This window comes from Pristiophorus japonicus, chromosome 6 (genome assembly GCF_044704955.1).
Source record: "Pristiophorus japonicus isolate sPriJap1 chromosome 6, sPriJap1.hap1, whole genome shotgun sequence".
In the NCBI taxonomy this organism is placed as follows: domain Eukaryota; kingdom Metazoa; phylum Chordata; class Chondrichthyes; family Pristiophoridae; genus Pristiophorus; species Pristiophorus japonicus.
In genome coordinates, this window is record NC_091982.1 from 232,826,394 (window position 1) to 232,845,919 (window position 19,526).

General features: G+C 50.2%; 1 protein-coding gene across 10 annotated transcripts in view; it reads right to left on the reverse strand.

The window, feature by feature from the left end:
• cp (ceruloplasmin) overlaps positions 1–19,526 on the reverse strand; it is a 266,551-nt gene that overhangs the window by 171,224 nt on the left and 75,801 nt on the right. For 9 of the 10 annotated variants that reach the window (XM_070883703.1, XM_070883701.1, XM_070883708.1 and 6 more), the window contains 4 exons: positions 18,639–18,726; positions 16,215–16,386; positions 12,297–12,459; positions 376–546 (listed from right to left, as the gene is read on the reverse strand). In XM_070883703.1, coding sequence (XP_070739804.1) covers positions 376–546; positions 12,297–12,459; positions 16,215–16,386; positions 18,639–18,726 — 594 coding nt within the window. The remainder of the gene's footprint in view (positions 1–375; positions 547–12,296; positions 12,460–16,214; positions 16,387–18,638; positions 18,727–19,526) is intronic. The other variant, XM_070883710.1, reaches the window with a different exon arrangement.

The following is a 19,526-nucleotide window of genomic DNA, read 5'->3' on the forward strand; positions in this document are numbered from 1 at the left end:
GTTAAGAGTCAACCACGTTGCTGTGGGTCTGGAGTCACATATAGGCCAGACCGGGTAAGGACGGCAGATTTCCTTCCCTAATATTAGTGAACCAGTTTGGTTTTTACGACAATCACGGTCATTATTACTGATGCTAGCTTTTTAATTCCAGATTTCGTTTTGAATTCACGTCTCCGGCCGTCTGGATTACGGGTCCAGTAACATAACCACTACGCTACCGTACCCATGACTTGTGTCCATACCTGCCCTCAAAGTGCAACATGCAGACAGGTACAGGTGCTGCTCAACAAAGTAAGTCACATACAAGAGCTACATGCACCTGTCACAGCTGGATGCGTACTAATAGCTGTAGACAAATAACAGACTGGGCTTTACCTGCACATGGCCTTGTGGTTGCATGAACCCACCCATCACTCCAAAGCTACACAGAAGTTGTCCAGAGGCAGCAGATGTGGCAAGGGCGGGAATGATGGTGTGGTAGGGACGCTTTCCTGGTGCCAGGCAATTTGGGTGCTGGGGGCTCAGTGAGAAATTGGAGCCTCTGTTCTAGAACAACAAGTCAAAATCGTTAGAATATTTACCTTTCAAAATAAAGAAGAACATTTCTATAGCGCCTGTCACAACCTCCGGACGTTCCAAACCGCTTTACAGCCAATGAAGTACTTTTGGAGTGTAGTCACTGTTGTAATGTGGGAAACACGGCAGCCAATGTACACACAGCAAGCTCCCACACACAGCAATGTGATAAATGATTAGATCATCAGGGAAGTAGAATGGGGGCAGAAGCAAAAGATAGAAAGAAGAAAAGTAAAAGTGGAGGGCAGAGAAACTTGAGGCAAAAAGCAAAAAGGGCCACATTAGAGCAAAATTCTAAAGGGGCAAAGTTGTTAAAAAGACAAGCCTGAAGGCTCTGTGCCTCAATGCGAGGAGTATTCGGAATAAGGTGGACGAATTAACTGAGCAGATAGCAGTTAACGGAGACGATGTAATTGGCATCACGGAGAAATGGCCCCAGGGTGACCAAGGCTGGGAACTCAACATACAGGGGTACTCAACATTTAGGAAGGATAGACAGAAAGGAAAAGGAGGCAGGGTGGCAATGCTGGTTAAAGAAGAAATTAATGCAATAGTAAGGAAGGACATTAGCCTGGATGATGTGGAATCGGTATGGGTGGAACTACGGAATACCAAAGGGCAGAAAACGCTAGTGGGAGTTGTGTACAGTACACCAAACAGTAGTAGTGAGGTTGGGGACAGCATCAAACAAGAAATTAGGGATGTGTGCAATAAAGGTACAACAGTTATCATGGGCGACTTTAATCTACATATAGATTGGGCTAACCAAACTCGTAGCAATGCGGTGGAGGAGGATTTCCTGGAGTGTATTAGGGATGGTTTTCTAGACCAATATGTCGAGGAACCAACTAGGGGGCTGGCCATCCTAGACTGGGTGATGTGTAATGAGAAAGGGCTAATTAGCAATCTTGTTGTGCGAGGCCCCTTGGGGAAAAGTGACCATAATACGGTAGAATTCTTTATTAAGATGGAGAGTGACACAGTTAATTCAGAGACTAGGGTCCTGAACTTAAGGAAAGGTAACTTTGATGATATGAGACATGAATTGACTAGAAAAGACTGGCGAATGATACTTAAAGGGGTGACGGTGGATAGGCAATGGCAAACATTTAAAGATCACATGGATGAACTTCAACAATTGTACATCCCTGTCTGGAGTAAAAATAAAACGGGGAAGGTGGCTCAACCGTGGCTAACAAGGGAAATTAAGGATAATGTTAGATCCAAGGAAGAGGCATATAAATTGGCCAGAAAAAGCAGCAAATCTGAGGACTGGAAGAATTTTGTAATACAGCAGAGGAGGACAAAGGGCTTAATTAGGAGAGGGAAAATAGAGTATGAGAGGAAGCTTGCTGGGAACATAAAAACTGACTGCAAAAGCTTCTATAGATATGTGAAGAGAAAAAGATTAGTGAAGACAAACATAGGTCCCTTGCAGTCAGATTCAGGTGAATTTATAATGGAGAACAAAGAAATGGTGGACCAATTAAACAAATACTTTTGGTTCTGCCTTCACGAAGGAAGACACAAATAACCTTCCGGAAATACTAGGGGACCGAGGGTCTAGTGAGAAGGAGGAACTGAAGGAAATCCTTATTAGGCAGGAAGTTGTGTTAGGAAAATTGATGGGATTGAAGACTGATAAATCCCTGGGGCCTGATAGTCTGCATCCCAGAGTACTTAAGGAAGTAGCCCTAGAAATAGTGGATGCATTGGTGATCATTTTCCAACAGCCTATCGACTCTGGATCGGTTCCTATGGACTGGAGGGTAGCTAATGTAACACCACTTTTTAAGAAAGGAGGGAGAGTGAAAACAGGTAATTAGAGACCGGTTAGCCTGACATCAGTAGTGGGGAAAATGTTGGAATCAATTATTAAAGATGAAATAGCAGCAAATTTGGAAAGCAGTGACGGGATCGGTCCAAGTCAGCAGGGACTTATGAAAAGGAAATCTTGTTTGACAAATCTTCTGGAATTTTTTGAGGATGTAACTGGTAGAGTGGACAAGGGAGAACCAGTGAAGGTGGTGTATTTGGACTTTCAAAAGGCTTTTGACAAGATCCCACAAAAGAGATTGGTGTGCAAAATTAAAGCACATGCTATTGGGGGTAATGTACTGACATGGATAGAGAACTTGTTGGCAGATAGGAAGCAGAGAGTCGGGATAAACGGGTCCTTTTCAGATTGGCAGGCAGTGACTAGTGGGGTGCCGCAGGGCTCCGTGCTGGGATCCCAGCTATTTACAATATACATTAATGATTTGGATGAGGGAATTGAGTGTAATATCTCCAAGTTTGCAGATGACACTAAGCTGGGTGGTGGTGTGAGCTGTGAGAAGGACGCTAAAAGGCTGCAGGGTGACTTGGACAGGTTAGGTGAGTGGGCAAACGCGTGGCAGGTGCAGTATAATGTGGATAAATGTGAGGTTATCCACTTTGGGGGCAAAAACGCGAAGGCACAATATTATCTGAACGGCGGCAGATTAGGAAAAGGGGAGGTGCAACGAGACCTGGGTGTCATGGTACATCAATCATTGAAAGTTGGCATGGAGGTACAGCAGGCAATGAAGAAAGCAAATGGTATGTTGGCCTTCATAGCTAGGGGATTTGAGTATAGGAGCAGGGAGGTCTTACTACAGTTGTACAGGGTCTTAGTGAGGCCTCACCTGGAATATTGTGTTCAGTTTTGGTCTCCTAATCTGAGGAAGGACGTTCTTGCTATTGAGGGAGTGCAGCGAAGGTTCACCAGACTGATTCCCGGGATGACAGGACTGACATATGAGGAGAGACTGGATCGACTGGACCTGTATTCACTGAAGATTATAAGGATGAGAGGGGATCTCATAGAAACGTATAAAATTCTGACGGGACTGGACAGGTTAGATGTAGGAAGAATGTTCCCGATGTTGGGGAAGTCCAGAACCTGGGGACATAGTCTAAGGATAAGGAGTAAGCCATTTTGGACTGAGATGAGGAGAAACCTCTTCACTCACAGAGTTGTTAACCTGTGGAATTCCCTACCGCAGAGAGTTGTTGATGCCAGTTCATTGGATATATTCAAGAGGGAGTTAGATGTGGCCCTTACGGCTAAAGGGATCAAGGGGTATGGAGAAAAAGCAGGAAAGGGGGTACTGAGGTGAATGATCAGCCATGATTTTATTGAATGGTGCTGCAGGCTCGAAGGGACGAATGGCCTACTCCTGCACCTATTTTCTATGTTTCTATCTGTTTTACTGATGTTGGTTGAAGGACACATATCGGCCAGGATTCCCAGGAGAACTCCCCCTCTCTTCCTCATAATAATACCCTGGGATCTTTTACGTCCACCTGAGAAAGCAGATGAGGCCTCGGTTTAACGCCTCATCCGAAAGATGACACCTCCGACAGTGCAGCACTTGCTCAGCACTGCACTGGAAGCGTCAGCCTACATTTTTGTGCTCAAGTCTCCTGGAGCAGGACTTGAACCCACAATCTTCTGACTCAGAGCCAAGTGCACTACCCACTGAGCCATACTGCCAAGCACCTGTAGTGAGTTACTTGGAATTGTGGTGAGTGCTGCTGCAGGAAAATCAGCAACCATTCAGGAAGGCAATAAATAAGAACATAAGAATTAGGAGCAGGAGTAGGCCATACGGCCCCTCGAGCCTGCTCCGCCATTCAATAAGATCATGGCTGATCATCGACTTCAACTCCTCTTTTCCACCCGGTCCCCCATATCCTTTGATTCCCCTAGAGTCCAAAAGTACAAAATTCCCGTTCTGTGCCTCCCATTAGCGCCTCCGGGAGGCGCTAACATCACTCCGTGCACCGACCCCTCCCCGCCCCACAGCGACCCCTCCCCGCCCCACAGCGACCCCTCCCCGCCCCACAGCGACCCCTCCCCGCCCCGCAGCAACCCCTCCCCGCCCCACAGCGACCCTTCCCCGCCGCACAGCGATCCCTCCCCGCCCCACAGCGACCCCTCCCCGCCGCACAGCGATCCCTCCCCGCCCCGCAGCGACCCCTCCCCGCCCCACAGCGACCCCTCCCCGCCCCACAGCGACCCCTCCCCGCCCCACAGCGACTCCTCCCCGCCGCACAGTGACTCCTCCCCGCCCCTCAGCGATCCCTCCCCGCCGCACAGTGACCCCTCCCCGCCGCACAGCGACTCCTCCCCACCCCGCAGCGACCCCTCCCCGCCGCACAGTGACTCCTCCCCGCCCCACAGCGACCCCTCCCCGTCCCACAGCGACCCCTCCCCGCCCCACAGCGACCCCTCCCCGCCCCGCAGCGATCCCTCCCCGCCCCGCAGCGACCCCTCCCCGCCCCGCAGCGACCCCTCCCCGCCCCGCAGCGACCCCTCCCCGCCGCACAGCGACCCCTCCCCGCCCCACAGCGACCCCTCCCCGCCCCACAGCGACCCCTCCCCGCCCCGCAGCGACCCCTCCCCGCCCCGCAGCGACCCCTCCCCGCCCCGCAGCGACCCCTCCCCGCCCCGCAGCGACCCCTCCCCGCCCCGCAGCGACCCCTCCCCGCCCCGCAGCGACCCCTCCCCGCCCCGCAGCGACCCTTCCCCGCCCCGCAGCGACCCCTCCCCACCCCACACCGACCCCTCCCCGCCCCACAGTGACTCCTCCCCGCCCCACACCGACCCCTCCCCGCCCCACAGTGACTCCTCCCCGCCGCACAGCGATCCCTCCCCGCCCCACAGCGACCCCTCCCCGCCCCACAGCGACCCCTCCCCGCCCCACAGCGACCCTTCCCCGCCCCGCAGCGACCCCTCCCCGCCCCGCAGCGACCCCTCCCCGCCCCACAGCGACCCTTCCCCGCCCCACAGCGACCCCTCCCCACCCCACAGCGACCCCTCCCCGCCCCACAGCGACCCCTCCCCGTCCCACAGCGACCCCTCCCCGTCCCACAGCGACCCCTCCCCACCCCGCAGCGACCCCTCCCCGTCCCACAGCGACCCCTCCCCGCCCCACAGCGACCCCTCCCCGCCCCACAGCGACCCCTCCCCGTCCCACAGCGACCCCTCCCCGTCCCACAGCGACCCCTCCCCGTCCCACAGCGACCCCTCCCCGCCCCGCAGCGACCCCTCCCCACCCCGCAGCGACCCCTCCCCGTCCCACAGCGACCCCTCCCCGCCCCGCAGCGACCCCTCCCCGTCCCACAGCGACCCCTCCCCGCCCCACAGCGACCCCTCCCCGTCCCACAGCGACCCTTCCCCGCCCCGCAGCGACCCCTCCCCGCCCCACAGCGACCCCTCCCCGTCCCACAGCGACCCCTCCCCGTCCCACAGCGACCCTTCCCCGCCCCGCAGCGACCCTTCCCCGCCCCGCAGCGACCCCTCCCCGTCCCACAGCGACCCCTCCCCACCCCGCAGCGACCCTTCCCCGCCCCGCAGCGACCCCTCCCCGCCCCGCCACGACCCCTTGCTGCCTTGCGGTGACCGCTTCCTGCCCCGCGGCGATCCTTTGCCACCCCGACCCCTTCCCGCCCTGCAGTGACCCCTTCCCGCCCCGCCCCGCCCCGACCCCTACCCGCCCCGACCCCTTCCCGCCCCATGGCGACCCTTTCCCGCCCCGTACCGACCCCCTGCCGCCCCGCGCCAGAAATTGGTCAGCGGCCCGTGAGGCTGCCGTGGGCCATGCCCGTGCCAACCACACAGGTCGCGAATCGGGCTGGTCACCCATCGCAGGGTGAACCATATAGGGGAGTAGCGCTGCGCCGCGCGCCGCCATCTTTGTTTTTTCTCCCACTTACCGGTCGGGACTTTCGCCGCTCCTTCTGCAGGGTCTGGTCCGCGATCGTGCAGCCCGGCACTCCGTCTCGGTGCCAGGCTGCGGCCACGGCACCCCATCACCCTGATGGCCCAGTGGGGGCCTTTACACGGCCTGCAGAGTTCGCAGCGCCCCGCGCCTTCCGTTAAAGGGGAGAGGCGTTGAAACGTGTCGCCGCTCCCGAGCCCGCCTGGGTCGCGCCTCCGAATCGCCCCAAAGAGAACTGGAGCGCTCGACATAGCGCTGCACTTCCTGTGAGGGGCGGTAACCTGGAATTTCACGGCCGGGATGGGACCTCCGCGCCGGGCACAGGAAGTCCCGCCTCCCCGCTGAGTCGTACACTCAGCACCCACACCCCTCTGGGGCAGCGAATTCCGAAGATTCACAAACCGCCGAGTGAAGCTACCCCTTATTCTGACACTATGCTCCCTAGTTCTACACACTTCAGCCAGTGAAAGGCTGCTCTTGGGAGGACCAAATATATATTTCAAACTTTCTTTGCAGAGAAAAGAAAAAATGAATAAAAGCTACACAATAGATATTGGAGGCGTTTTCTGCATGGTAACTAGCAATCGCAAGGATATATTTTACACAGTGGAGTAAATAAGTAACATGTCAATATTATTACCCCAGGTTCTAAACCATGCAAAGTTTTGGTTATATAATAATGTTCAGAGTTGAAACAAAGAAGGTCTGTTTGGTGTATGGCCTTTTGACTCCCTCACAATAAAAGTTATAATGAACTTCCTCTTTCAGATTCCCCCATTTTCTGAAAGCCTGATAATGATGATGGCATGTATAATGTTAAGACTGGGAGAATTTTGCATTTGTTTGTGTGGCAAGACATAGAGCAGTCAGAATTTCTCTGGTCTCTGTTCTGTGGCAACGCTGTCAGGGGGTCTTGATGAAGATTTATCGCCTCAGTATTTTAGTGGGGAGAAGAGATATTTCACAACTCTCAAGAAATATATATTCCAATGAGGAGGAAAGGGTGTAAGAGAAAAGAAAGCCATCCGTGGCTAAATAAAAAAATAAAGGACGGTATCCGATTAAAAACAAGGGCATACAAAGTGGCCAAAACTAGTGGGAGGACAGAAAATTGGGAAGCTTTTAAAAGCCAGCAAAGAATGACTAAAAAAGTGATTAAGAAAGGGAAAATAGACTATAAAAGTAAACTAGCACGAAATATAAAAACAGACAGCAAGAGTTTCTATAGGTATATAAAAAGGCAAAGAGTGGCTAAAGTAAATGTTGGTCCCTTAGAGGACGAGACTGGGGAATTAGTAATGGGGTACATAGAGATGGCAGAAACTCTAAACAAGTATTTTGTATCAGTGTTTATGGTAGAGGATTCTAACAATATTCCAACAGTGGATAGTCAAGGGGCTTATAGGGGGGGAGGAACTTAACACAATCGCAATCACTAAGGCAGTGCTCAGTAAGATAATGGGACTAAAGGCAGATAAATCCTCTAGATCTGATGGCTTGCATTCTAGGGTCTTAAGAGAAGTAGCGGTAGGGATTGTGGATACACTGGTTGTAATTTACCAAAATTCCCTGAATTCTGGGGAGGTCCCAGCAGATTGGAAAACTGCAAATATAATGCCCCTATTCAAAAAAGTAGGCAGACAAAAAGCAGGAAACTATAGCCCAGTTAACCTAACATCTGTGGTGGTAAAATGTTGGGAGTCCATTATTAAAGAAGCAGTAACAGGACATTTGTAAAAGCAAAATTTGGTCAGCCAAAGTCGGCATGGATTTATGAAGGGGAAGTCATGTTTGACAAATTTGCTGGAATCCTTTGAGGATGTAACGAACAGGGTGGATAAAGGTATAATCAGTGGATGTGGTGTATTTGGATTTCCAGAAGGCATTTGACAAGGTGCCACACAAAAGGTTACTGCATAAGATAAAAGTTCACGGGGTTGGGGGTAATATATTAGCATGGATAGAAGATTGGCTGACAAACAGAAAACAGAGAGTCGGCATAAATGGTTCATTCTCTGGTTGGCAATCAGTAACTAGTGGGGTGCCGCAGGGATCAGTGCTGGGACCCCAACTATTTACAGTCTATATTAGCGACTTGGAAGAGAGGACTGAGTGTAACGTAGCCAAGTTTGCTGACGATACAAAGATGGAAGGGCAATGTGTGAGGAGAACACAAAAAAAGCTGTAAAAGGACGTAGACAGGCTAAGTGAGTGGGCAAGAATTTGGCAGGTGGAGTATAATGTTGGAAAGTGTGAGGTCAGAAAAATTCAAAGAGCAAGTTATTATTTAAATGGAGAAAGATTGCAAAGTGTTGCAGTACAGCGGGGTACTTGTGCATGAAACACAAAAGGATAGTATGCAGGTACAGCAAGTGATAGAAACATAGAAACATAGAAAATAGGTGCAGGAGTAGGCCATTCGGACCTTCGAGCCTGCACCACCATTCAATATGATCATGGCTGATCATGCAACTTCAGTACCCCATTCCTCCTTTCTCTCCATATCCCTTGATCCCTTTAGCCGTAAGGCCATGGAATCTTGGCCTTTATTGCAAAGGGGATGGAGTATAAAAGCAGGGAAGTGTTGTTACAGATGTACAGGGTATCGGTGAGGCCACACCTGGAATACTGCGTGCAGTTTTGGTTTCCATATTTACAAAAGGATATACTTGCTTTGGAGGCAGTTCAGAGAAGGTTCACTAGGTTGATCCCGAGGATGAGGGGGTTGACTTATGAGGAAAGATTGAGTAGTTTGGGCCTCTACTCATTGGAATTCAGAAGAATGAGAGGTGATCTTATAGAAACGTATAAGATTATGAGGGGGCTTAACAAGGTGGATGCAGAGAAGATGTGTCCACTGATGGGGGAGACTAGAACTAGAGGGCATAATCTTAGAATAAGGGGCCGCCCACTTAAAATTGAGACGAGGAGAAATTTCTTCTCTCAGAGGGTTGTGAATCTGTGGAATTCACTGCCTCAGAGAGCTGTGGAAGCTGGGACATTGAATAAATTTAAGACTGAAATAGACAGTTTCTTGAGCGATGGGGGGATGAGGGGTTATGGGGAGCGGGCGGGGAAGTGGAGCTGAGTCCATGATCAGATCAGCCATGATCTTATTGAATGGCGGAGCAGGCTCGAGGGGCCTTATAGCCTACTCCTGCTCCTGCTCCTATTTCTTATGTTCTTATGTAAGGTTCAACCCAGTGGCACAGCACGGAGGAGTCCCAACGTCCTGCTATGCCATAGAGCGGCAGTGTCACTGAAACCCTGTACAACACTGGTCTCGGCTGGACATTGGTCTCGGCCGTTGGACACTGGTCTCGGCCGGGCACTGGTCCGGCCAGTCACTGGTCTCGGTCGTTGGACACTGGACTCGGTCGGACACTGGTCTCGGCCGGACACTGGTCTCGGCCGGACACTGGTCTCGGTCGTTGGACACTGGTCTCGGCCGGACACTGGTCTCGGCTGGACACTGGTCTCGGTCGTGGACACTGGTCTCGGCCGGACACTAGTCTCGGTCGTTGGACACTAGTCTCGGCTAGACACTGGTCTCAGTCATTGGACACTGGTCTCGGCCGGACACTGTCTCGGTCACACACTGGTCTCGGCTGGACACTGATCTCGGTCAGATACTGGTCTCAGCCGGACACTGGTCTCAGTCGTTGGACACTGGTCTCAGCCGGACACTGATCTCGGTTGTTGGGCACTGGTCTTGGTTGGACACTGGTCTCGGCCGGCCACTGGTCTCGGCCGGCCACTGGTCTCGGCCGGACACTGGTCTCAAGTCGTGGACACTGGCCTCGGCCGGACACTGGTCTTGGCCAGACACTGGTCTCGGTCGTTGGACACTGGTCTTGGCCAGACACTGGTCTCAGCCAGACACTGGTCTCAGTCGTTGGACACTGGTCTCGGCCGGACACTGATCTCGGTTGTGGACACTGGTCTTGGCCGGACACTGGTCTCGGTCGTGGACACTGGTCTCGGCCGGACACTGGTCTCGGCCGGACACTGGTCTCGGTCGCACACTGGTCTCGGCTGGGCACTGATCTCGGTCGGACATTTGTCTTGGCCGGACACTGGTCTTGGTCGGACACTAGTCTCGGCCAGATACTGGTCTCGGCCGGACACTGGTCTCGGCTGGACACTGGTCTCTGTCGTTGGACACTGGTCTCGGCCGGACACTGATCTCATTTGTTGGGCACTGGTCTCAGCCGGACACTGGTCTCGGTCGTTGGACTTTGGTCTCGGCCGGACACTGGTCTCGGTCATTGGACACTGGTCTCGGTCGTTGGACACTGGTCTCGGTCATTGGACATTGGTCTCGGCCGGACACTGGTCTCGGCCAGACACTGGTCTCGGTCATTGGACACCGGTCTCGGTGGGACACTGGTCTCGGTGGGACACTGGTCTCGGTGGGACACTGGTCTCGGTCATTGGACACTGGTCTCAGTGGGACACTGGTCTAGGTCGTTGGACACTGGTCTCGCCGGACACTGGTCTCGGGTGGACACTGGTCTCGGGCGGACACTGGACCTCGACCATTGGGCACTGGACCTTGGTTGGACATTAGTCTTGGCTGGGCACTGGACCTCGGTCATCGGGCACTGGATATGGGCTGGGCACTGGACCTTGGCTGGGCACTGGCCCTGGGCTGGACACTGGTCTTAATCAAGTAACCAGTAACAACACTGAAACAAGCCATTCGGCCCAAGCAGTCTGTGCTGGTGTTTATTCTTCACCTGAGCAGTAACCCTAATTCCACCTGCCCACTCTGTTCCCATACCCCTTTATTCCCCCTTTCCTTCAACCGCCTACCTAACCGATGCTTAAATGTTGACAAGTTCTCTGCTTCAGTTCCTGATTCCAGTAGTCCATTCCATAGCCACCCAAACTCTGTAAAAAAACATTTCCACTGCTCTCTGTCCTAAATCTCTCTTACGTTTGATCGTGTATCTATGTCGCCGCATTCTACACCCCTCAATGACTGGAAACAGGCTGCTTCTGATATTCTTCCCCCTCCCTTCATAATTTTAAACAGCTCTGTGAAATCACCCCTTAACCTCTGCTGTTCTACAGAAAAGAGCCCCAATTTTTCCCAGTCTTTCTTCATATTGCACCAGCCAGCAACTGAGTGAATCTCACTGTACCCTCTCTCGTGGTTGGGTGGGGAGAGTGTGGGGGAGGGAGATATTGCTCAGGCCAGTTATCCCCGCCATGCATTTCCCATCACGATCGCATCTGATTTAGAGCAGGATAGTGGGAGGAAAGGCGGGGACCTGGTCTTGGGAGAAGCTACAGTGTAGATAGGATACACGACAGGGGACTAGGTCAAACTGATGTTTCTGTTTACTGTGTGTGGGGGGAGGATGATGGAGACCAAAACTTGGGGCCATAAATATAAGATCAAGGGGTATGGAGAGAAAGCAGGAAAGGGGTACTGAGGTGAATGATCAGCCATGATCATATTGAATGGTGGTGCAGGCTCGAAGGGCCGAATGGTCTACTCCTGTACCTATTTTCTATGTTTCTAAGACAGTCACTAATAAATCCAATAAGGAATTCAGCAGAAACCTCTTTACTTAAGAGAGTGGTGAGAATGTGGAACTCGCTGCCACAGGGAGCGGTTGAGGGGAACGACAGAGACGCGTTTAAGGGGAAGCTGGATAAACACATGAGGGAGAAAGGAATAGACAACATTAGCACAGACCAGTTGGACCGAATGGCTGGTTTGTGTGTAATACTCAGTCTCACGCTCAAGCCTCATCACTCACACCCATTGACACGGTTTGTGAGTACCCAGGCCCACTGTCACTGCACGGGCCGCCATTTCCTGTCATGCATGGATGTGTCATCAATGTATAGTGCACGCAGCACTTGCCAGTAGCAGGTAACTGCCCGTTACTGTGGTGAAAGGGTGAGTGTGTGAGTGTGTGAGTGTGTGTAAGTGTGTTATTTGTATTTTTTATTGCTCACTTGCAAGGCAAATCCGCAGCCTCCCGGTACAAGCCCAGTGCCAAAGCTCAGGCAGTTGCTGTTGATGAACGAGCAGGCACTTCCCTCTGCGTCCACCGCGGTAAAGTACACGGTGTCACCACCAGCCTCGCATGGGCTGCCATGGAGACATCGATTGTTTGTCCTCAGAATCCACACGGGGAAAAACAAAGAGAAGTCACATGTTAGGAATCCTGAAGTGAGAAATACTGTTTTTAAAATTTTAATCAATTATAGTTTATGACCAGTTATACCGAAATCAAGAACACATCCCATCATTTGGAAAAACAATGAATTAAGTTTAACCTAACAGGTTCGAAGCAGTAAACAAACCTGATCAGGACTCGCGGGCAGGTCCAAAGGACAAAGTCCTTCACCATTTCCAACTGGTTACCGCTGGGCCAATGCCTCATTTCCTTTGCGCGGCTTCACTGTTAATACAGCTCCACATGTCAAGACTTCCAACTAATTTAAGTACATATACTTTTATCTAAGGCAAACAGTGGGCCCCCGGCATTGACCAGTACCTCAAAAGATATTGGACCGCTGATGTGTTAGCTTGTAAATAATCTCACTGTGCTAAATGAGTTTATGATTTAATTTGGGCCGAAAATAAAATTAATATTTGTACTTTGAATGCGGCAAAGCTGGGCGAGGGTTTTGGAGGTTCAGGTTTGCACAGGAACAGGAGTAGGCCATTAAGCCCCTCGAGCCTGTTCCACCATTCAATGGCTGATCTGTACCTCAACTTCATTTGCCCATCCTTGATACCTTTACCCAACGAAAATCTATCGACCCCAGTCTTGGCTCCCAGCATCCACAACCGTTTGGGGACAGAGAGGTTCAGACTTGTGTGAAAACCTGCTTCCTGGTTTCGGCCCCAAACGGCATGGCTCTAATTCTAAGAGTGTGCCCCCTTCTTCTGGATTCCCCCACCAGATGAAATCATTTTTCTGTATCTACCCTATTGAATCCCTTCATAAGAATATAAGAAATAGGAGCAGGAGTAGGCCATATGGCCCCTCGAGTCTGCTCCGTCATTCAATACGATCATGGCTGATCCAATCATGGACTCAGCTCCACTTCCCTGACTGCTCCCCATAACCCCTTATCCCCCCATCGTTGAAGAAACTGTCTGTTTCTGTCTTAAATTTATTCACTGTCCCACCTTCCACAGCTCTATGAGGCAGAGAATTCCACAGATTCACAACCCTCTGAGAGAAGAAATTTCTCCTCATCTCAGTTTTAAATGGGCGGCCCCTTATTTTAAGATCATGCCCCCTAGTTCTAGTCTCCCCCATCAGTGGAAACATCCTCTCTGCATCCACCTTGTCAAGCCCCCTCATAATCTTATACGTTTCAATAAGATCACCTCTCATTCTTCTGAATTCCAATGTGTAGACCTTTTGAAGACCTTGATTAGATCTCGCCTCAGCCTTCTAAACTCAAGAGAATGAGTCAAGTTTATGCAACCAGCCTGCATAATTTAACCCTTTATTGATTACGATTTGTACCTGTGCACTGGCGTTTAGTGATTTGTGTACATGGACATCCAAATCCTCTTGCTTCTCTACAGCTTCTAGTTTCCTAGAAAATATTCCAATTTATCTTTCTTGCATCTAAAGTGGATCACCAAATTTCCCTTCATTGAACTCCATCTGTCATAGTAATGCCCACTCACTTAGTGTATCTAAGTCCCTTTCCTGCTCCCATCTGCACAACTTAATGTGCCTCTTAACTTAGTGTATCTGCAAAATTAGGATATACAATTCCCTATTCCTTCATCCAAGTCATTGCTATACAAGGTGAAATGCAGAGGCCCTGGGAACACTGGTCACCTTCCGCCAATCAGAATCCCATTATCCCTACTTTCTGTCTCCTAATTCTCACTCAATTACCAACCTATGTCACAGTGTTACCTCAAATACCGTGCGCTTTCATGTTTTGCTAATAACCTCTTCTGTAGAACCTTATCAAATGCTTTATAGCAGTCCATATGGACAACATTCCCTATCCACCATTTTAGTGACCTCCTCAAATAATTGAACTCGTTTAGTCAGACAGAATCTACTCTTCACGAAATCCACGCTGACTCTCTTTGATGTGCTCATACTTGTCCAACTACTCAGTTATTCTGTTCCCGATGGTAGATTCCAGCAAGTTCCCCACACACAATGTTAAACTGATGGGCCTGTCATTTCCTGGTTTCTCTCTTCATCCCATCTTAAACAATGGAGTGACACTCATAACTTCCCAATCCAAAGATCCAATCCTAAATACCTTGCAGCTCGGAATATTTCGCTCCCAGTCATACCCAGCTTCTATCCAGGTCTGGGTAACGGTTACCATTCAAGCGGAGACATTAGTGGATAAGGCTATAAAAATAGCTAACAGAATACTGGGTTTTATCACAAGAGGTACAGAATATAAAAATTGAGATGTATTGGTGAATCTATATAAACCTCAGTGTAAGGGGAGGAAAACCGATACCCGAACTGAATTGTAGGTTTATCAGTATTCGGAGGCTCTGAGGGAACATAAATAGCCAACACTGCATTGACCCTGAGCACAGACTGATAGAAGATGTAAACATATGCTCAGTACTGAATAACACATCCACCAAGGGCAGTGGACATTCAACAGTCTAGAAAGGTAGAAAACCCTGGGAAGCAAGGTCAATTCACAAGCCATGAGGAACTGAGGCAAAGTGGACACCACTGAATAACACATTGTGGGAGGGTGACATGTGATGGGAGATGGGACAAGTGGGGGAGAGCCACTCGGAGCCAGTCTGAGCAGTCGGCCAATCAGTGGTTTTGTAGGAGGGCCGCACACCTCAAAAAATGTATAACTGTAATTGAAAACCTTTGTCTAAGAGGTGGTCATCGGAACCCTTCCCGAGCATGTTCGAATAAAAACCTGTTGAACCAAAGTTTTCGTCTGAGTGATGATTCCTTATTATCAGGGAGTCCACCTTGAGGAAGAGAAGTTTTCTTTTTACCCCAACACTCAGTTAGACCACAGTTGGAGCAGTGTGTGGGGTTTTGGACAGCACATGTTGGAAGGACGTTCAGGCAACAGAGAAAATACAAGCAGGACTTGAAAAAATTGGGGCTGTTTTTATCAGAACAAAAGACACGAAAGGGTGATTAATTAGAGGTATGGTATTTAAAATGATGAAGGGATGGGACATAGTAGATAGAAACAGACTGTTGATAAGTGACTGAGGACCTAGAACATGAGGACGTAGATACAAGAGTAAGGTGGTTGACTGCTACACAAGACATCATTTGCTGCTGGTCTTGAGAGGGCAGGAGGAGGTGGGGGTCAAGCATGTTATCTGTGGAGAGCAATTTGGTTGGGCGTTGTTGATGGTGGATAAAGTTTCTGAATTTTCATGTGATGAACTTTGAGGTTTAGAGAGCCTCATGCAGAATCTTTGCTCAGAAGATTAAATAAGTGAGATACATTCCAAGATAAGGCAGACTGTATTGTTTATATTGTGGAGGTTGTGAGCTTGATAGCTGCACACTTCATGTCCTTATCCCACTTATTTAATCTCCTGATGGAACGTTATGGAAAATTGCTCAGGTTCCCAGTGGCAACATTCCAGAATAATGATCCATCTCCATACCCTTACTCGTATAATTGTAGGATCAGCAAAACCTTTATAAGCTAGTCCTTCCCTTTGCTGCTAATGTAATCAGCAATCTGTTTAAAGAACAAATATTCCCTTATAATCTACAGAAGAGAAAAATGGCTTTAATGCTAATCCTAATATTGACTAACCATTGGATCTCTAACAGGGCAGCTAACGGGGAGGGAGATTCCCTCTTTAAGGCAATGGAGCCCAATTCCACCTGGACATGGAAACCCTGGGATCCCAGGCATGGTTCTCACCTCCTTATGTTAATCAGCTCCGAGCGTTGCTTACAGTAAGGTTTGGTGAGCAGTTCTTCCACGGGCACTTTGACCTTGGCCGGATCAGCACAGAACCAGAACGTGTCGACGAAGCTGAGCTTCAGTGCCTCAGCTAGCAGGTGAATGTAGTCGGCACTGTTGTGGCCCATCTCTGGAAACGGAGTAGAACGAAGAAGTGAATTGCAGCTGCTTTTATCTACCCAGCTCTTTCTCAGAAAGCTGGTCCTCTGGTAACGCTGGCTGAGAACCCCAGTAGAATTTTCTGCTCGAGTTCAGCCAGGTTTACGCAGGTGGGAGCAGACAATAGGGATGGGTGCCCGACAACTGAGCAGGTGCCCCTACCAGTGTGCGCCCACCCAGTTCAATCTTCCGGATACCTAGGAGTGTCCGCCCAAATATGGGATGGGTCAATTCAGGTAAGGCAGCAATGGCAGAGTCACACGGTTACAAATCAGGTCTGCTGTCGATAATAAAAGAACTTGCATTTATATAGTGCCTTTCACAACCTTAGGAACATCCCAAAGCACTTTACAGCCAATGAGGTACTTTTGAAGTGTAGTCACTGTTGTAATGTAGGAAATGCAGGAGCCAATTTGCACACAGCAAGCTCCCACAAACAGCGATGTGTTAAATGATTAGATCATCTGTTTTAGTGATGTTGGTCGAAAAATAAATATTGGCCAGAATACCAGGGAGAAATCCCCTACTGTTCCTTGTAATAGCACCATGGTATCTTTTACCATCTGCCTGACAGGGCAGCCTGGGTTTAATGTCTCATCTGAAGGACGGCACCTCTGACAGTGCAGCAATCCTTCAGCACTGCACTGGAGTGTCAGCCTAGATTTTGTGTGCTCAAGTCCCTGGAGTGGGACTTGAACCCACAACCTTCTAACTCCGAGGTGAGGGTGCTACCCACTGAGCTACAGCTGGCAGGTTCAGTTCTTGGGTTCAGTGGCTTCAGTCACTCCCATTGACTCACACTGTCCATTTAAAACTGAGATGAGGAGAAATTTCTTCTCTCAGAGGGTTGTCAATCTTTGGAATTCGCTGCCTCAGAGAGTGTGGAAGCTGGGACATTGAATAAATTTAAGATAGAAATAGACAGTTTCTTAAACGATAAGGGGATAAGGGGTTATGGGGAGCGGGCGGGGAAGTGGAGCTGAGTCCATGATCAGATCTTATTGAATGGCGGAGCAGGCTCGAGGGGCCGTATGGCCTACTCCTGCTCCTATTTCTTATGTTCTTATAAAAAAGGCAAGAAAGACGTGCATTTATATAGCACCTTTCACGACCACCGGACATCCCAAAGTGCTTTGGAGCCAATGAAGTACTTTTTGACATGTAGTCACTGTTGTAATGTAGGAAACATACAACTCTTACAGCCAACAGAGAAGAGATGTTCATCCCATCAGATCAGGCTGGCTTCAAACCCAGCCCACTGGGTAAATGCAGCTGACATAAAGGCAGTGGTCAGTGATCATATTAAACAATAATCACCAACAAGAAAGCTGTAAAAACTACGGTAGTGTATGCTTTTGTGGAATCATTCAGACCAGGTCCAAGCACTGGTCTGGGCTGCAGCAGCTGATATTGGCTGGGATGCTTTCATTACCTTCAACCACCAAAAGCCACCACCTGTTGCACCTATGTGAATTTGCAGTCGGCCTCAGTACCCCCCGGGCTAGGGAAGAGTTTCCTACTTCTGATCACTGGCCAATGGCCACTGCTGCAAAGTGCAAACCAGCTCGATAACAGAATCTGGCTCGGTTGTGATGCACCCTACGGTTAAATATTCTGCTGACTCTCATTGTCTCGGATCATTGCCAGATACTCTTCTTTCCTTCATGTTCAGACACTGTCCAACGGGCACCCACCACCCTCAGCTGTCCCGTTGGGCACCCACCACCCTCAGCTGTCCCGTTGGGCACCCATCACCCTCAGCTGTCCCGTTGGGCACCCATCACCCTCAGCTGTCCCGTTGGGCACCCATCACCCTCAGCTGTCCCTTCAGGGCACCCACCACCCTCAGAGATGTGAAGAATGACCATTTTGGGCAATGTGGCAATGGTGCCCAAGAACCAGTGCCTGAGCGGGAAGGCAAGGAACAGGAGATTATCACTTGGCTGTACAAGGCTCTTGGGGCTGGACAATGGTGAAAGTGCTGGTGTTTCATTCTCAGGTTCCAACTCCATCCAAAACCTAAACCCTTCCGGCGATACAGGTACAACCTGCGAGAGATCACTTATTATCCCTTTCATATTACTGAACAATATTTCACGGTGAACGATGGAAGATTGATTCTGCGATCGGGGGCGCCCAGAGAGGATTGGTTCTCACAGGGCGGGCAGGTCACGGATTCACAGGTCCCCAGCCTCCGTCACTCTCAGTCTTTCAGTCTCCTACCTTTGATGTTAAAGTTCTCGAGCATGTTGAAAGCCATCAGAGCAGTGATTCCCTGTCCATTTGGAGGGAGTTCCCAGATCCGCACACCCTAAAATCAGAAGGGCATTGCAGTATGCAATAACAGACCTTTGTAACTGGTTATCTTTTTAATCATTCAAATAAATCTCTTGGTTTTGTCAAGCAAAGTTTCTTTCAATCCACAGTGCTAACTGGAAGAATAAAGTGATCACTGCGACTATTCTTATTGATGAGCACATACATCTATATAAAAGGTTATACCTGTGTGCATATCCTGTTCACTTTTTCCATTATCAATTTCCATGTCCACACTTAAAATGTCCAACTGTAATTACACCCTCCTAACAGTGGAGGCACTGTAGCTCCACCATGCCAGGAGTTGATCTAATTGAGGTGTTTAAGATACGTAAACCATCAGCAAGACCATCAGCAGGCTGGGGCCATTGGAGGAAGCAGCGTGCAGCGGCATACCACTGCAGGGAGCAGCGCGTGCTGCTGCAGGAGGGCGATGGCTGACTGCAGTGCAGGCAGGTACAACAGGAGCGGCGAGGTCGGAGCGAAGGAGCGGCACGAGTTTGTAGAGGGATATGATCGGGGCCCAGGAGAGGCGAGAGTTCTGAGCCCAGGAGAGGCAAGGGCCCAGGGGCAACATGGTCCAGCCCACACTGCTATATGTGTGCGCACTAGGTCCGTGCAGCAGAGCGGGTCTCTAGTCGTCTTGGGTAATCTTTGCCACTGGACGAGGACCTAGCTCTGTCAAGCCCGTGTGGTGGCTGGTGTGCAACGGCCACCACACGTTAAAAATATCCACGCACAGGCATCTTCCACCCTTCAGGATGTAGTTTGCGACCTGGAATATTAGGTCCTTCA